Source organism: Miniopterus natalensis, chromosome 3 (assembly GCF_054644295.1).
Source record: "Miniopterus natalensis isolate mMinNat1 chromosome 3, mMinNat1.hap1, whole genome shotgun sequence".
Taxonomy (NCBI): domain Eukaryota; kingdom Metazoa; phylum Chordata; class Mammalia; order Chiroptera; family Miniopteridae; genus Miniopterus; species Miniopterus natalensis.
This window is the reverse complement of record NC_142083.1, coordinates 75,182,675-75,199,909: the sequence shown is the minus strand read 5'-3', so window position 1 is coordinate 75,199,909 and position 17,235 is coordinate 75,182,675. Positions and strand designations below refer to the sequence as shown.

At 54.6% G+C, this 17,235-nt stretch overlaps 2 protein-coding genes across 4 annotated transcripts in view; both read left to right on the top strand.

Moving 5' to 3' along the window:
- The window catches only part of DTX2 (deltex E3 ubiquitin ligase 2), a 34,350-nt gene extending 25,244 nt beyond the window's left edge, over positions 1-9,106 (top strand). For 2 of the 3 annotated variants that reach the window (XM_016199001.2, XM_016199000.2), the window contains 6 exons: positions 41-181; positions 2,967-3,046; positions 4,437-4,595; positions 5,271-5,432; positions 6,655-6,744; positions 7,931-9,106. In XM_016199001.2, the coding sequence (XP_016054487.2) occupies positions 41-181; positions 2,967-3,046; positions 4,437-4,595; positions 5,271-5,432; positions 6,655-6,744; positions 7,931-8,158 (860 nt within the window). In that variant the 3' untranslated portion in view covers positions 8,159-9,106. The remainder of the gene's footprint in view (positions 1-40; positions 182-2,966; positions 3,047-4,436; positions 4,596-5,270; positions 5,433-6,654; positions 6,745-7,930) is intronic. The other variant, XM_016199002.2, reaches the window with a different exon arrangement.
- Positions 9,107-11,449: 2,343 nt separating this feature from the next.
- On the top strand, positions 11,450-16,065 carry UPK3B (uroplakin 3B). Its single transcript, XM_016199066.2, has 6 exons — positions 11,450-11,555; positions 11,716-11,865; positions 12,150-12,384; positions 13,501-13,580; positions 14,414-14,543; positions 15,018-16,065. The coding sequence occupies exons 1-6, from the start codon at positions 11,462-11,464 to the stop codon at positions 15,175-15,177; spliced, it is 849 nt and encodes a 282-aa protein (XP_016054552.1). The 5' UTR covers positions 11,450-11,461; the 3' UTR covers positions 15,178-16,065.
- The last annotated feature ends 1,170 nt before the right edge of the window (positions 16,066-17,235 follow it).

Sequence of the window (17,235 nt, the reverse complement as noted above, 5' to 3'; positions counted from 1 at the left end):
GTTTCTCCCCTCTGCATGTCTGATCTTGCACCCCGTGTAGGCATGACGAGTGTTCTGATGTCAGCCATTGGACTCCCTGTGTGTCTTAGCCGCGCACCCCAGCCCACCAGTCCTCCCGCCTCCTGTCTGGCCTCTAAAAGTCACAGCTCAGTTAAGAGATTGAGGAAAATGCCCATGAAAGGTAGTTTCTACTCACAAATACTCTCTGGCCTCTGCTCAGCCGCCTCCGAGTCTTGCTGCCTCTGACTCTCCTGCATCGGTCGCTCTTCTCTGACTCCCACGGCCCTTCTCCGCTTCCTTCACCTGCTGGGGCATGGGCTCCGCGCCCTTCTCCCTGCCCTCAGCAGCAGAAGTGGCCTCCTGAGAATCTACCTTTCCTTGTAGCCCCAGAGTTTAGGTCCTGTCTCCCTGGCACAGTTGGAGTGCGAGTGGCCTGTTTTTGAGGACTCTGTGGCTTTGTAAACACAGGTGTGGGGTGAGGCCTGCTTCAGGATGAGGGACAGCTCTGTCCCTTCCACTGGGGCCAGTGGTGTCTCAAGAAAGACCTCCAGCCCTATTTGTCCCCACCCCCCCCAGTGGGTCTACTTCATAGGGGTCCCCCGATGACCACTGCCCTGCCCATTACCCTGCTGGGGGAGAAGTGGTTTCAGAGCCGCAGAAGGTCCTGTGAGTTTTAACAAGATTTGCGTGGAGGGGCCTGTGGGTAAGACGTTCTAAACCTGTCATTTCTAAAACCTACTGTGGCTCTGGCTCCATCATGTGGCCAGAGGAGCATGGATTGCTGAATGCCACTGACCTTCAGGATGATGTGGTGAGCAGAGAGTACAGCTCTGGCTCAGCCTGTCCTGGGTTTTTGTCTTAGCTCAGCACTCACTAGCTTTGTGATCTCATGCAAGTGTCTCCTCCATTCATGAGCTGGTACCTCCTACTTAGCAGATTGGTTATAGGAGGAGTAGATAGTACACACATGAAGCATCTGGCCCATAGTAAGGATGGCTACTCTGATCATGTCCACTGCTTATCTAACCCACACCCCACTGTGCAGGTGAAAGGCCCAGGGAGAGGGCAGGGCTTTACCTATCCTACCCCACCCCACTCCAGCCCTCACCCCCAGCAATTGAGCAGGCTCGGAGATCCTGACTCTGTTCTGGTTCTTACTCTGCCTTGGTGATGGATACAGGTCTGTGGGCCGGGGCAGGCCAGCAACTTCCTGAGGCACTCGGGTTTGCCTTGAAAGAACACAGGCTCTCAGCAGACCTTCTGGCCTTCCTGAGCTCAGATGGCCCTTTCATGGGGTTAGCTGTCATTTGGCTTGGCCCCGTTGGAGAAATGTGGCTCCTGGAAAGTTACCTTCAGTTCTAAAAGGCTGCCTGGGCCAGGGCAGGTGGTGGGGGAATGGGATGCTCAGCTGGGCCTCCTCAGAAGTGGGCCAGTGGCTAATCCTGGTGGATGGGGTCATCTGGAAACTGATCTGTGGCCACCAGGCTTTTCTAAGAGGCTCCTCCCTAAAGTCTGAGTAGAGTCCCTGATGCCAGGACGGCCACCCAATGGTGGTCATTGTGCTTTGGCCTGGCTTTCTCACCGCAGTGACCAGAGTCAGGTCCTAGAAGTTTGTGTGTGTATGAGTGTGTATGGGGTGGTGGGTATTTGTTGGTATGGGGGTGCCTGTGTACGGGGGGGTGTAGAGTGATATTATTTTGCTTATAGCTGCCTTTCAGGTAATAATAGCTAATGCCTTTATAGCTATCAGCTTTGGTCAGTATGAGGTCTCCACTTTTTAGATGAGATAACTGAGACTTGAAGGTAACATGATTCAGTCCCAGCGCAAGAGCCAGACGTTACCTGGTGCCAGCCTCTCTGCTCCCCTCATAACTATCACCTGGTCTCTGATTTAGAGGGAGCTCAGCTTTTGAATCCTCAGGCTTGTAAGTCTTTGCAGCCACAGGCTGATGGCCATGAGCTTCGGTTCAAACCAGAGCCCTTTGTTCTTAGAGGCCAGGAACTCCCCAGTGACCCTGAGGCACAATGAGGAGCCCTGCAGGGCTGCGTTCCCAGGTTGCCCTCATCTCCCTGGCCCCTCCTTTCTGCTCTTGCACCGGCTTTGCTACCATTCTCTCTGATTCTGCCTCTGCCCCTGCCCCTGAATAGAAAAATGCCTCAGCTGTACTGATTCCCTCTTGCTAGCTGGGGGAGTGTCTTGTCTTTGGGTGAGGCCTATTGGTGCAGGTCAGTGTTTGTGTAGTGCAGGGCTCCCCTCCCAGCTTCTTGCACCTGTGCACAGAGGAGTGGGAGGTTTTGAGAGGAGAGTGGCAGCCAAGGCACCCTTTCTGCTGCATATCTTGGCTGCTTTCCAGAGTCACTCACCTTAGACACCTAGTAAGTGTATCACTAAGACTCCACAGTCTGGGGACAGCCTCAAGAAGACTTGGCAGCTTATTGTGACATTGTCAGTGTGGCCGTCATCTGAAGTCAGTGTGCATGCAGACGCCCACACAGGGTAGGCACCTGCTACACACTCAACTCATAAAACTTTTCTTACTGAGACTTTCTTACAAGAGTAATGAAAGTGGAGTGAAATGACACTGTCAGTACCTTCTCCAGAGTAGTTTGTTCTAGAAACTATTTGACTTTTCTGCATATCCTCCAAGGAGCCTGGGTCTGGTTTCCTGACAGAATGTGCACAGGGACCTCAGGGCTATGACCACCTGCTGTCTCTGCTCTTCTGCTTCCAGGGCTCCTAGGGCTGGGCTGGGCCCCCAGTGCATGGGCCTGGATAGGGCTCAGCCAAGCAGAGTGTTCTGCTCTTGGCTCCAGGTCTCTCCTCTCTTGCATGTTAACGTTCCTGTCTCAGCCCCTCTAACATCCTCCTGGCAGCTTGGACTTCTCCCTTGTCCTCCTTTCTCTCTGGTTTTAGCATCTCCAGTTCATACTCCTTGGGACTCTGCTGATGTTCTCCTCTCTTCTAGGAGGGACTTCAAAGCCAAAGCCAGAGCCAGAGCAGGTGATAAGAAACTATACTGAAGAGCTGAAAACAGCCCTGGATGAGGTAGGTGTCACAGGAGCCATGCTGCTTTTAGTTTTGTTTGGAAACAAGGGGCAGCTCCAGATGAGAAGGACGCCAACCTGGTTTCTGCTAGTAGGCTAGTAGGGCACCACTGGATGCCAACCCCATGCTCTGGGCACTTGGGTTTAATCTCCCATCCTCCCTAGGAGGCAGACCTTACCAAGATGAGGCTGCTGTAGCTTTTAAAACTTGGATTTCAATCTTAGCTTTGTCACGAACAAGTGTGATTCTGAGAGAAGCTTCTTTCTTACATTGGCCTCTGTGTAGTCCTGTGCGATCCTGGGGGTCAGGAGTCCTAGAAACAAGATGGGAGAGCCTGCCCCACTCTCTGAGGGCTGACACTGGTGTAGAAGGGAATTGGTCTTGTCCAGATAGCAATCCTGTCCCTCTGGATGCTGGGAGAGCAGGTGAGGGTTCCTGTAATTGACAGGGCCTGCCAGACCCCTGTAAAAGCTTCAGTAGGACCCGAACCTCTCTCTGCTGAGCCACATTTTAGAGGCTACAAGTGCCACTTCCCTCTGATTTGAATAGAGAGTCCTGGAGAATCTGGAGGAAGTGGGCTAAATGACAGTCCTTCTAGTACTAATAGGCCTCTTCACTGGCCTGTTTCTCCTGCCAGTTGAGTACGTGAGAAACATGTAGTTGGTAAAGGTTTAGACAGAAGCCTGAGAGGCATCCTTGTGTCTCCCACCCTCTCTCCAGCCCTCTCTGCTTCCACTTCACAGCACTCAGTCTTTGTCTTTGCCCTTGTGCTCATCAGGCACAACTGGGCTGCTTTGCCCCCAGCCTCTTCAAACTGCCATCTATACAACCAACACCAGCTGTGATCATGGTAGCACCCCCTGCTTAAAACCCCTTAGAGGGGCCCTGATATATAAGACAAAGTCCTGACTCCTGAGCATGATCAGAAGCTTCCAGGATCTGGTCCTCGTCCTGTCTTATTTCATCTCCTACACCCTGTCCCCCTGCCCCCTGCAGGTGCTACTGCCCCTCCCAAACTATATGTTGGTTCATGCTTTAGATCATTCTCTTCCGTGTACCTGGAACGTCCATTCCTGTGCTTGTCCATCTGACAAGTTCCCCTTTCCCTTGTAAATCCAGCTTGGAGGGCCTCCTGTTTTCCTTCTTTGTCTGGCTGCTCCTGCTGCTGTATTGGCCTCTGCTTCTGTTACTGCACTGGCCCCTGGGTTCATGGTAAGCCCCTGAGGGCACAGATCCCAGTGATTCATCTGTGTTCCCAGCCTCTAGAACAAATGACTGTTGAATTGACTTCAACTGTAACTAGCGTTTCGGCAGATGTAGTCCTTTTCGTACAAGTCTTGCCTCTGGGTGCAATCTCTTTTGGTGAGCATTCTGTTTGGTCCCCCTCTAGGACTGCAACATCTGTATGGAGAAACTGTCCATGGTGTCTGGGTATAGTGACGTGACCAACAGCAAGACCATCGGGCCAGTGGCTGTGGGCCGCCTCACCAAGTGTAGCCATGCCTTCCACCTGCTCTGCCTGCTGGCCATGTACTGCAATGGGAACAAGGTGCCTACATGCTGACCCAGGGTGGGGGCCAGGGGTGACCGTGTCCCTGTCATGCATCTTGAGCAAGTGACTGTAGCTGCTCTGTGAAGGACCTGGAGTGTGCTCAGAGGCAGCCCCTGCCCTACACCAGGTGGGGGGTGGGAAGCTGGGGGGCTGGGGATGGTAGGCAGCACCTGGCTGCTTCCTTCAGTGGAGTTTAGCCAGAATGGACAGAGGTTGGGAGTATGGAGAGAACAGAGTCACGTGACAGACCTTCAGGCGTGGCTCAGCCTTTCTCCGCAGTATCCCTGTGTATCCTGTCTCAGCTAGGGTGCCAGCAGCAACAGTTGATCAGGCACAGGGTTTCCTGTTTGATTTGAAATGTGATTAGATTGCGGGGACTTTTGCTCATAAACCTGATTTTTCTACCTGATGCCAGTCTCCTGGTACTTTTCCTCCTCTAATAAAATTGTGTAGCGAGTTTCTGGTACAAAACTTATCTTTCTAAGGAAGTTGTAGAATCAAGTTTCTGTGTGAGGAGGCTGCCTGGGAGTTGGGCCATCTGCCAAGAACCTGATGCTTGACGGCAGCCAACCTGTCCCCCTGTAGGCCTCCTTCCCATCTAGATGGCGGGTGGCTGCTTATGTGCTCTCTCAGGGCTGCCAGCTCAGTGTATGGCTTTCTGCTTTTTCTCAGGATGGAAGTTTACAGTGTCCTTCCTGCAAAACCATCTATGGAGAGAAAACTGGGACCCAGCCTCGGGGGAAGATGGAGGTGTTTAGCTTCCAGGTGTCCCTCCCTGGCCACGAGGACTGCGGGACGATACTCATAGTTTACAACATTCCTCATGGCATTCAGGTAAGGGCGCCCTGGCACGAAAGGAGCCTCCTCAGATCTTTCTGGAATCAGTCCCACTCCCAGCAATCTGCCCCCGATCACTGTGAGGATGTCCAGGTTGCCAAGCTTAGGCCTCCAGGAACCAAGAGGCACTAGTGCTGGGGTTACAGCAAGCTCTTAGGGCTGTGGAAGCAAAGAGATAACCCTTAGCCCTTTTCTGAGATAGGGAAGACTTCCTGGAGGCGGAGACATCTTAGCTGGATTTGTACTGAGCAGAAGGCCTAGTGTATAAGCAGGAAGAACACTTGTGTTGAGGAACAGGAACCCTCTTGGGGGCTACAGGATGGGGTGGGGAGGTGCCAGCAGTGAGGACTGATCAGTGGCCAGATTAGGCTGGGTAGGGAGTGGCAGAGCTGGGCCTGGATGTCAGGAACAAGGCAGGGATCCAAGCAGAAGACCCCAGGATTCCAGTGGAGACCCAGACAAGAGCACTGGCCCCTTAGGCCTCCTTCCTTGGGCCAGGGTTGATCTCAGAGCCTGGAGCGGTTTGGGAAGATACAGAGCAGTAGGGACCAGGAGCCTGACTGGGCCCATCTGGCACAGATGGGGCGTCCCTCTATTTTGTTTAATCATGTGCTCTTCCCTGGTTTCCTTCTGCTTCTCCTTGGCTCAGAGTGAAACTTTAAAACATTCTAGATGAGGTTGGAACCATAAGGCTGGAGGGAAACTTGGAGCTGTACGTGGCGTTCACTGTGTGGCAGAGGGCAGGAGCAAGGGCTGTCCACTGTTCCAGCTCCCCACTCCTGGCCAGACCACTGCCACTGTCTCAGGGCCCTGGTCCGGCCACTTCTAGAGTGACAAATGTAGAGGCCTGTGTGCTGGAGTGAGGGCGTCCTGAAGGCCAGCAAAACAGCCCGGAGAGCCATGCCTGGAGGATCGCTAAAGGAAGTAGGAGCCTCTGTCCCAGCCTCTGATGGGTTCTGACTCACCAGGGAAATACAGTTAGCAGGAGTGTCTAATACAAGGTGGAGTCGCCCTGCATTCAGGGAGGGCAGCCATGTTTATGTTGGATCTTTTAGGGACAGAATTTGAGAGACAGCCATTTATTTGGCCACTTGACCTTAGGAATGGCCCCGGCCAGGAGGGTTAAGGGGTGAGGCTGGGCCTCCATGTTTTGTGCAGCTCTGTAGCTGGTGAGCCCCTCTCAAAGCACCCCCATTCCCTATCTGTGTTCCTTCTTCAGGGCCCTGAGCACCCCAACCCCGGGAAGCCATTCACCGCCAGAGGATTTCCTCGCCAGTGCTACCTTCCGGACAATGCCCAGGGCCGCAAGGTAAAGGCCCCGCGCCACCCTTGGGGAGAGGCCCCCTGTGCTGGCAGGCCTGAGCCCAAGTGCTGGTTCCAGTGCAAGGCCACTCCTTCCCAGGTGCCCCATTGTGGGCTAGGCATCCTCAAGGCACTGGGAGTCCTGGGAGAGATGGTTCGTACTTTACTGGGGCTCGAGAAGGGAAGATAGACCATCTTCTAGCCACCTAGTGGGCCAGGTTGTGCCTCTGCACTGAGACCTGAGGTGGGACTTTCCTTGCTCATGGGAGAGCATTCTAGGCAGACAGAACAGCTAGTGTGACAGCTTTGAGGTAGGAACAGGCTTGGAAGATGTGAAGAGCCTGAAGGAGGACCAGGTGGGTGAGGGGGGAGTGAGGTACTTGAGGAGGGGTAAAGGCAGGTCGGCGCCCTCCAGACCAGCTGCAGGAGTGGGACTTTAGTCTGAGCACTGTGTGATGCAACGAGGTGAGGGTGTCCAGCAGAGGAGTAAGAGCTGCAGGTTTTAGGTTTGAGAAAGCGCCTTCTGGTGCTGAGACGGGATGGACTGCAGGTTGCCAGGCGTGGAGAGCAACAGGGATGGGAGAAAGCAGGGAGGCCTGGATTCAATAAGGAGGGATAGAAGGGAGTTCATCCAAGGTGTATGTGGAAGTAGGGCATGATCTGGATGTTTAGGGGCTGAGTAGATGGCAGTACTGTCTTGAGGTGGGAGGGCCAGTTGTGGGGTGGGGCCAACACTTGAGTCATGGAGGTGCCCGGTGTGAGGTCCTGTTGGACTTTCAGATCAGCAGTTGGCCTTCCAGGGGGGTCAGGGCTAGAGCTATAGGCTGGGGACCCTCAGAGATGGGGTTTCACACCCTGGGACTATGGATGACATCACTTAGGTGGCAGTAGAATCGAATGGAGAGGCAAAAGGGCTCAGCTCCCAGGGGCTGTGCTGGTGGGTTAATGGTACATGTTGACTGGACCAAGGACCTAGCACACGGCACTCTACAACCCACAGCTGACACTGGTGCATGGTTGGTGCTGCTGACCACATCTTTACCACGGGCAAATTAGGGGAGCGCAGTGGATGCTCCCACCCTGTCTTTTGGCCATCCCTGCCCCAGGGTGAAAAAACTTGTGAAGGCACAGGCCAGTGCTGGGATGTTCACCTTTCTTCTTCCCTCACTTCTTCCTTCTCCCTCCTGGGTTAGGTCCTAGAGCTGCTGAAGGTGGCCTGGAAGAGGCGACTTATCTTCACAGTGGGGACATCCAGCACCACAGGTGAGACTGACACAGTAGTGTGGAACGAAATCCACCACAAGACAGAGATGGACCGCAATGTGACAGGCCATGGCTACCCTGACCCCAACTACCTGCAGAATGTGCTGGCTGAGCTGGCTGCCCAGGGAGTGACTGAGGACTGCCTGGAGCAGCAGTGACCCATCAGCCTGGCAGCCAGCCTCCCCATCCCCACTGCCTGCTGGGCTGCCCCTGGGATGGACAGGCAGGAAGGTGCCTTTCGTCAGAAGCTGAAATCTTTGTTGGGGGTATGGGAGATTTCCACCGAAGCTGGAGCTTCTTCTGTTTGCCTTTCCTCCTTCCTCTTCCCCTCCAGGCCTATATCTGCATGGGAATAGAGCAAGCCTGGGGAGCTGTACTTACGGGGGCTTAAGATGCAGCTACCTCAGTGCTGGGGGCCTGGCATGGGGTGAGGAGAGACTGTCCCACCCCCAGCCAGGGGCAGGCATGGGTCTGGGTCAGCTTCTCATACCTCAGATGTTCTGTTTGCAATAAATGCCCAATAGCCAAAGTCAGCAGGCCCTGGTGCGTTTGTCAGTGGAGAGGCTTTGTGTGTGTTTGTGTGATATGTATAAAGGCCAACACATACATGTCCTGCTGTAACAGAGCAGGAAGGGACCTTATGGGCTGCCCGTTTGACTCCCATTTCCTAAATGAAGAAACGGAGGCTGCTGGAGAGCCCATGGCACTGATCTATGCTGCTTCCCCATCCCCCACTCCAGTTCTTGCAATGTAGAGTCCAGCAACGGAGAGTCTACCATCCCATTACTTTCCCAGGTTCTGGGGAACACTGCTCATGGGAGGAAGGTGCTGCTGCCTTCATTTTACAGATGGGGAAACAGGTTCAAGGGTCTAGTGATTATCCCTAGGTCCCAGCTAGTGGTAGAGCCAGAGTTGGAATCCCAGCCAGGATTGGTCTGATATCCTCCTCAATGTTCTAATTCTTCTGGACCCTCTCAGAGGAGGATCAGATACTCCCAGACTTGCTGTCTCCTAAGGGGGTGGTGGTGCTTGTGGCCCGAGATGAGGGACACACAGGGCCACATAAGGAAAATAGTTAGTCCTGGCCAGGTGGTTCAGTTGGTTGGAGCATCATCCTGTACACCAAAAGGTTGTGGGTTTGAGTCCCAGTTGGGGTGTGTACGGGAGTCAACTGATAAATGCTTCTCTCCCTTCCTCTCTCTAAAATCAATAAAAACATATCCTTGGGTGAGGATTAAAAAAAAAAGAAGAAAAGTTAAGTTCTGTTTTACGATGTATTGGTATAAAGGTGAATATATGTTAGAGTTTATTTTTTTCCTTCTGATTTTAAAAGAAATTAAGGCTTTTCCTGGGCCCATAAATGTATTGTGGGCCCTGGGCACTGCCCATTGAGCCTCATGGAGAGCTGGTCCTGGGGAGGGCAGGGAAGCCTGGCTCGACCCCCAACCTGCTTGGTTCCACAGTGAGACCTCCACTGGCTCACAGGGTACAGGAGTTGGATGGGCACCTGAGTGCCGCTGCCCTCTTGACTTCCACCCTTAAAGTGTAATGAGAATCAGAATGAGAGAAAATATTTGCAAATCATCTACCAAATAAGGGTCTAGTATCCAGACCATATGAGGACCTATCCAGACCATATGAGGACCTCAACAACTCAACAACAAAAAGGCCCCCAATTTTTTTTAAAAAGCAAAGGACTTGTGAGGATTAACAACAACAAAAAGGAACATACCAAATAAACTTAATTTCTAAAAAACAATCAAATTAAAAATTAAAGAAAAAAAATTTTTAAAAAACAATAAAAAAGCAAAGGACATGCCTGGCCGTTGTGGCTCAGTGGTTGAGCATCGGCTCATGATCCAGGAAATCTTGGTTTGATTCTTGGTCAGGGCACATACGTGGGCTGCGGGCTCGATCCCCAGTAGGGGGCGTGCAGGAGGCAGCTGATCAATGACTCATTAATGTTTCTGTCTCTCCCTCTCCTCTCTGAAATCAAAGATACATATTTTTTAAAAACAAAGGGCTTTTCTCCAAAGAAGATAGATGGCCTATAGGCACATGAAACATGCTTAGTGTCATCAGGGAAACACAAAACCACAAAGTGATTCCACTTCACAGCCATGAGAATGGTTATTATTTAAAAAAAAAAAAAAGGAAAATACCAAATGTTGAGGATGTGGAGAAATTGGAGCCCTTATCTGCTGCTGGTGAGGATGTAAAATGCAGCCGCTGTGGGGAACGGTTGTGCAGTTCCTCAAAAAGTGGTTACCATATGACTAAGCAATTCCACTCCTATGATCATATCCAAGAATTGAAAACATGTACAAACCAAAACTTGTTCTTGAATGTTCCTAGCAGCATTATTCATAATAGCCAAAAGGTGGGAAAAACCCAACTACTCATCAGCTGATATATGGCTAACCAGAATGTCTCTGCATACAATGGAACAACACTCAGCCATCAAAAGGAAGTGCTGACATACTGTACCGTCGATGGACCTTGAAATGTGCCAAGTGAAAGAAGCCAGACGTGAAAGGCTGCATACTGTGTGATTGCATTTATGTGAAATGTCCAGAATAGGCAAATCCAGAGGCAGAAAGTAGATGAGTGGTTCCCAGGGGGAGAGGGAATGGGGAGTGATTGTTTTAATGGGTACTGTGTTTCCTCTTGGGGAGATGAAGAGGTTTATATATATGTATGCATGTGTGTATATATGTGTGTGTGTGTGTGTGTGTGTGTGTAGTGGGGCAAAAGTAGGTTTATACTTGTGAGTATGTGTTTATTCTTGTATTATGTATTAATTATTGAACAACTTTTGCCCCACCCATATATATAGTGAGAACCAAAGGAAGTAATGTAAGTGGGGCGCTTTTCAGCTGTCAAGGGCTCTACACACCTTTCTGTAAGTTCTTCCTTTGGACAACAGGACTGAAGAACCAGGGAGTATGTGGCCTTGAGGAGGGAGGGCAGGGCACAAGATGGCAGCAGGGCCAGGCAGGCTTTGATGGGCCTGGAGCTGGACAGGTTGGGGGTGCTGTGATAGGGCTGGAGCTGGACAAGTTGGAGCTACCCCAGGCTTGCTCCTGGGTGGGGATAGAAGGCCAGAGGGTGTCTCCTGGCACCTGGGGTGCAGGAATCTCAGGCATGTGGCCCCAAGCCCAAGGTTCCAGAGACTGGTCTTCCTCCCCAGGGCTGGGAGGCTGGGTGGGGCCTAAATTCAAACATAGGACTCTGGGCTCTCCTTCAGCTCTGGCCTGCCCCACACCAGCGCCCTGCTCAGGCCCCTCCCAGTGGGGGATTGGGCTGAGGAGAGGGGTTGGGTTGCATTCACATTTTCAGGTCTTTCCAGCCCTTGGCCAGCCTGGCAGCCTGACTAACCAGCTCCTCCAGGCCCAACGTATTGGGGGAGGGGTACAGCCAGAGGCCAACAGACCAGCCCCAGGCTGCAGATGTGGTAGAATATGGCTGTCATGGGGTTGCCCCAGAGGCAGCCTTACCCATGGCTGCTGTTCCTCTTGATGGCGCTGATCTGGCCCCAGCCCTGCAGGAGCCTAGGTGAGTGGGGGTCCGGGGATTGGATGCACCTGGCTAGACCCAAGGGGCTGGGGCACCTGCTGGAGTGATTGGACCTTGGGTGCCCATGTCTCCTAATTGGGAGAGGCAGCCCCAGGGGAAACGGCCCCCAGGACCCTCATACCTATCTCCATGGCCACAGAGCTGATCCCCTACACACCGCAGATAACAGCCTGGGACCTGGAAGGGAAGGTGACTGCCACCACGTTCTCCTTGGAGCAGCCGCGCTGTGTGCTGGATGGTCATGCCAGTGCTGACGACACTGTCTGGCTGGTGGTTGCCTTTAGCAATGGTGTGTCACAGTGCAGGTGTGGGGCCTGGGGTGAGGGATGGGGCTGAGGAAAGCTGCAATGGGGAGCCCCTCACTGTGACCTTTGACAACTGGGCGTGGATTGGTAGTTGAGCTTTATGGAAAGAGGTCTCTGAAGGGTGACAAACCCTGCTTTGTGTCATAGGGGCCCTCTGGGGGCTGAGGCATGGAGGGCCAGGGCTGGAGGCCTTGGACCCAGCTAGGAATTGTGGTGAGGAAGGCCTGGCTTCACCTGCCCACCAGCCTCATCTGTCTCCCTCCTGCAGCCTCCAGGGACTTCCAGAACCCGCAGACACTGGCTGAGATCCCAGCTTTCCCACAGCTGCTGACCAATGGCCATTACATGACACTGCCCCTGTCCCTGGACCAGCTGCCCTGCCAGGATCCCATGGGTGGCAGCGGCATCCCTGTTTTGCGGGTGGGCAATGACCCTGACTGCCTGTCTGACCTCCAGCAGCCATCCTACTGCAACACCCCGCTCCCTGGCCCCGGACCTTATAGGTGGGTCTCTCTATCTGGAACCTGGGATGGGGGCTATGCTGAGAAGGGAGGGATTTCAGGGACCAGGATTGCCCTCCCTAGCCTTTCCCCAGGCCCCATCCTGGCTGCAAGCTCTTCCCATTTGCAAGCCTTGGCTTCTTCCTCTGGGCTGGGGTTGGGGAGTTGGAAGAAGAGCAGCACTCACTGCAGCCATGGGCAGGCAGAATTCAACCTTTCCAGTGGGCCCAGGAGGAAGAGGTGGCACCATAGAGCTGGTGGGGGTGGAGTGGGTCTGCAGGGCTGCAGTAACTCACCCACTGTTTTTCCCACGGGTAGATCTGGTGGGAAACCAAGCCCAGGGCTGAGTTCAGCCCCAGTCAGTGGATATGAGGTGGGGAAGCAGGAGAGAAGACCACCACCCATTTTTACAGGCAAAGGAAGAGAGGCACAAAAGTGCCAAATGGCTTGTCGAGGTCAGGTTAGAGCGGGGGTGGGAAAGCAGGTGTTCAGACCAGGGGTGCCCGGGCCATAGGATGATGCCAGGTGTCCACAGGGGAGGCCAAGTTCAGCTGGGAGGACCACAGGGGTGCAGGGAAGGTAGTGTGGTGTGGGCTGGGGCAGCACCTCCATCCACAGCCTCCCTCTGCCCTCTCACCCAGTCCTGCCAGATCTACCTCCCTCCTCCCCCTCCAGGCCCACTCCCTGGCTTGGCCTCCATCTCTAGTAGCCACCAGAGCCAGCTTCCCTCAGTGTAAGCCTGCCTGAGTCTCTTGACGCTCAGAAACCTTCCAGAGCTCCCCAACCCCCACAAAGATACAACCTGAGCTCCTCTGCCCCACCCTTGGTTCCCCCAGTGCCAGCCTGCCCCTTCCCTGGGCTCCGAGTGCATTCTGAATATGCCCCTCCCTCCCTAGGCCTTTACCTGGGGTGCTCACCCCTATTGGGGGGCATCCCATTACTTCAGAGACTCTACAGGACCAGCAGTTCTCCACTGGGGGGCCTGTGGCCCCCTGCCTGTACACCCTCCTGAACAAAGGCTCACAGCTGGCCCAGAAAAGCTGCCTGGAGTCTGGCTGTGGTGGGCACCCTGCCTAGGGCAGTTGAGGCTCTGAACCTCATTGCTCCTCCTCTCCCCAGGGTGAAGTTCCTCCTGATGGACACCAGGGGCTCACCCCAGGCTGAGACCAGGTGGTCCAACCCCATTGCTCTCCACCAAGGTAGTGCTGGGGAGGGGGCATTTTGGCTCCAATCTGTTCCTTGTAGACTTACCACCCTCTGCAAAATGGTCATGCTCAGCTGCCCCCACCCTGCTTCCCGATGCCATGGGACTGGGGTCCTGGTGGCAGTATTCAAATCCAGCTGCCCCTCCACACAGAAATTGGTGTTGAGGGGGTGGGGCATGTGGCAGAGGCACTGACTCTGTCCATCCCCAAATGTTTGCCAACTCTTGGGTACCCAGGCCCCAGTTTCATGGGCAGAAACAGCCTCCACCCCCCACCCCCAATGGGGAGCCAGCCTGGAGCCCAGCACTGCTGGGTGAAGGGCCAAAGCTAGAAGGAGGCCAGTCAGTCAGGGCACAGGCTCTGGGAGGCTTCCCTCAGCAGGGCCCCAAGAAGCCAGCATGAGTCACCAGGCTGAGAACACTGCTTGTGTGAAGACCAGAATGTCCTGTGTGGGGGCTGCCTGGGAGATGGGCTGCAGAAGCCAGGGATGGGGGTGGGGGCTTATTGTTTGAAGGCCTTGTATGTCATGCTCTAGGGAACAGGGCAGCCAAATGGTCAGTCCCAAGGTCTGCTGCCGCTCTGCCTGCCATGGGTGTGCCAGGGGTTGGTGCATTGGTGGGACAACCTAGAAGGTGAGACCAGGGTGGAGGTTAGAGCGATGGGTAGTCCAGGCTACAGAGCACAGATGCCTGTCTGAGATGTACAGATGGGTGTGCTCAGGAGGCTGTCTGTGGACAAGAGACAGCCCGGCCTTGGGTATGAGCATGGGTGGAGGGTGACTGCCCTAGGGTCCCGGGACAGCCTCTGAGCAGCTGCTGTGTGTGCAGGGAAGTCCCCAGGCTCCATCGACACATGGCCAGGGCGGCGAAGTGGTGACATGATTGTCATCACCTCCATCCTCTCTTCTCTTGCCGGCCTCCTGCTCCTGGCCTTCCTGGCAGCCTCTACTGTGCGCTTGTGAGTGGTGACACTCCCAGGGCCCCCTTCCTCACCTGGAACCCCTTCCCTCTCCCCGACCCCTGAGCCTGGTTTTGAGCTGAGAAGTGTCCCTGGAAGAGCTGTGCAAAGAATTCCCACCCTGTGTATCTCCCCTGGGCAGTCAGAGAGGTGGTCCAGCAACTCCTCTGACCACAAACAGGTTCAGAGAAGGTGCCACCTTGCTCTGCCCCTATCCATTAGCGTCTTTTGTTTTGGCCCTTGTCCTTCTGGGCCTCATTTTCTCTCTAGTGAGCCCCCCTATCATTTCAGTGAACTGACACTAAGGTAATCAGGGTGGCCACCTGGAGGAGGCAGGCCTCCAGCTTATTCTAGAAGGAAGGAACGGGAGATCAGAGGCTACAGGAGGAGGGATGTGGGAGTGGGGAGGAGGCCCTGACATGGCAGCCAGCTTCACCCAACAGTGACACAACTTCTCCTCCTTTCCCTGTCCAGCTCCAGCCTGTGGTGGCCTGAGGAGGTCCCTGAGCAGCTTCGGATTGGCTCCTTCATGGGCAAGCGCTACATGACCCATCATATCCCACCCAGTGAAGTGGCCACCCTGCCGGTGGGCTGCGAGCCTGGCCTGGAGCCCCTCCCCAGCCTCAGTCCCTAGCCCGGCCTATGTGCCTGGGGCTGGGGCAGTGTGTGGGGGGTGAGGGTAAAGTGCTCCTTCTCAGCCCTTGCACCCCCATGCCCCTCTCCCATCACACTTCCCCTTGCTACTAGCAGCCCTGACTGGCTTTCCCATTCTGACTGGCTTTTCCATTCTGTGAGCCGCCCCCACCTCCTCCAGGCAACTGAAGTTGCATGCAGGGGAGTTTGGGTGAAGGCTGTGGTCAGTCTGGGCATCTCGCCCCCCACCTCCATCCCTCCCTCTGTTCTGCCTCTCCTCCTGAAAATGAAGCTGGAGGCAATGTGGAAAGGCCACCCTGACTGGAAACTTCCAGGCCCCAGGAGGAGGTCTACAGGGGGCCTTGCTCTTTCCTGTGCAGGGAGCTGAACTGGGCCCATCATTGAGTCTATGAGGCCTGAGCCTCCTCTGTCCCTTTGTCCCATCTGCCAGTGTCTGGGGCTGCAGTGAAGTCTTCAGAGGCCCCTTCATTGTCCCTGGGCACAGGTCCTTCCTGAGGGTGGCTAGAACGTCAGACAGAGTATAGATGCACATTATGACCACCCAGCCACTGATTTGGGCCACTACTTCCACCCCCCTTGCACACACACAGGGATCACACACTTATCTACTCACTCTCACTCCACAGACATTTGTTGAGTGCCCTCTGCATGCCATGCACAGTGTTAGACATGGGGCCTCAGGCAAATCTTGGGGAGCTCTCATTGCTCTGGACCTCAGATGACCACATGTCCAGATGTGACTTGTAACTGTTGGGAAGCTGTCACACCCTTAGATTGTCACATACCCTTGGGCTCACACTCCCTCAGACAATCACCCCAATGGGCCCTCTAGGGTCTACTACCACCCCTCACTGCAGGACAGACTTCGTTCCCCAGGCATCCGTTTGCCCACAAGGCTGGTGGTACCTGCTGTGGCCACACGAGGGCGCCGGTGCACCGCAGCTGCTGCCGCACAGCCTCACAGGCTGCCTCCTAATCTCAGACCAGCAGCTGCCACTCAGCAGGGTCTCTGGAGGTCAGGGCTCCAGGCCCCACCTCGACCAAGGTGGAGGGATAAGTCGTCCCACTCCCACTTGAGGGCTCACTGCGTGCCTTCCAATCCACACAGTCCCCAACTGTTTTCTAGATGGAGAAATTGAGGCTCAGTTGTGCTCTGTCCACAGCCACCCCACCCCATGTCCCCTGGCCACTTTAGCCTGACTACAGCGCTCTGTGGTGGCCTGCGGGCGGGAGTGCCCTCTCTTTTGAGGTGAATAAATGCTGTCTGGCTTTTCCATCTGAGTGGTGCCTGTGCTGGTTTCAGAAGAGGAGCATTTACACATTGGGGTCCAGCCAGCCCTTTCCCTGCCCAGCCCCGGGCTGCCCTGAGCCTGTCCCCTTGATTGCTAACCCTAATTGTACTTTGGGGGTGCCCCCACCTCCTGACGGGCCCTAGGAAAACCCACCCATGTATTGCAGAGCCAGGAAGCCAACTACTAAGCAGTTTATGTGGATTTAGTAGTGCTCCCTCCCAGGCAAACACTTTAGGGAGTCTTTGCTTCCAAATCCCCGTGCTCCTGGCTCCTGGTGGCCTTCCCTCTATCTTGCCTGCCCCCCACCAGCCACACTATCCTCTCCAGGCACAGACAGAGCAGAGTCAAATGCAGCCAGGAGCTCAGGCCCTGTGTCCTGCATAACATCTGGTCATGGGAGCCAGCCCCTTTGGGCAGCCACCTTTGAAATTCTACTGCTTTAGAGCCCAGTTCCCTATTGACTTACTGGAATTGACGGGGGTTAAAGGCGCCCCACCTCACCCTCACTGGTTACCCCTGGCAGAGTCTGTCTCACACTGTCCTGTTCAGACCTGGTTTCAACACCAGATGAAGAGGCCCTCGAGGCCCAGGATGCCCAGCTTGGGGCCTCCCCAGGAGGGGTCTGCTGGTGTTTGCTGAGTGAAAATATGAACAAACCCCACAGGGCAGGAGGATTAGCCAGGAGCAGAAACTGCTCCAGGCTCTTCCATGTCTCAGGGCCCTATTTGGCTTGTTCGTAGTGCCAG

What these genes read in the sequence shown, in the direction of transcription:
- UPK3B (XM_016199066.2), top strand. Translation starts at nt 11,462, where the DNA reads ATGGCTGTCATGGGGTTGCCCCAGAGGCAGCCTTACCCATGGCTGCTG. An exon ending in CCTGGCCCCGGACCTTATAG is followed by an intron (nt 12,385 to 13,500) that starts GTGGGTCTCTCT and finishes TCCTCTCCCCAG; the next exon opens with GGTGAAGTTCCTCCTGATGG. An exon ending in CCCCATTGCTCTCCACCAAG is followed by an intron (nt 13,581 to 14,413) that starts GTAGTGCTGGGG and finishes CTGTGTGTGCAG; the next exon opens with GGAAGTCCCCAGGCTCCATC.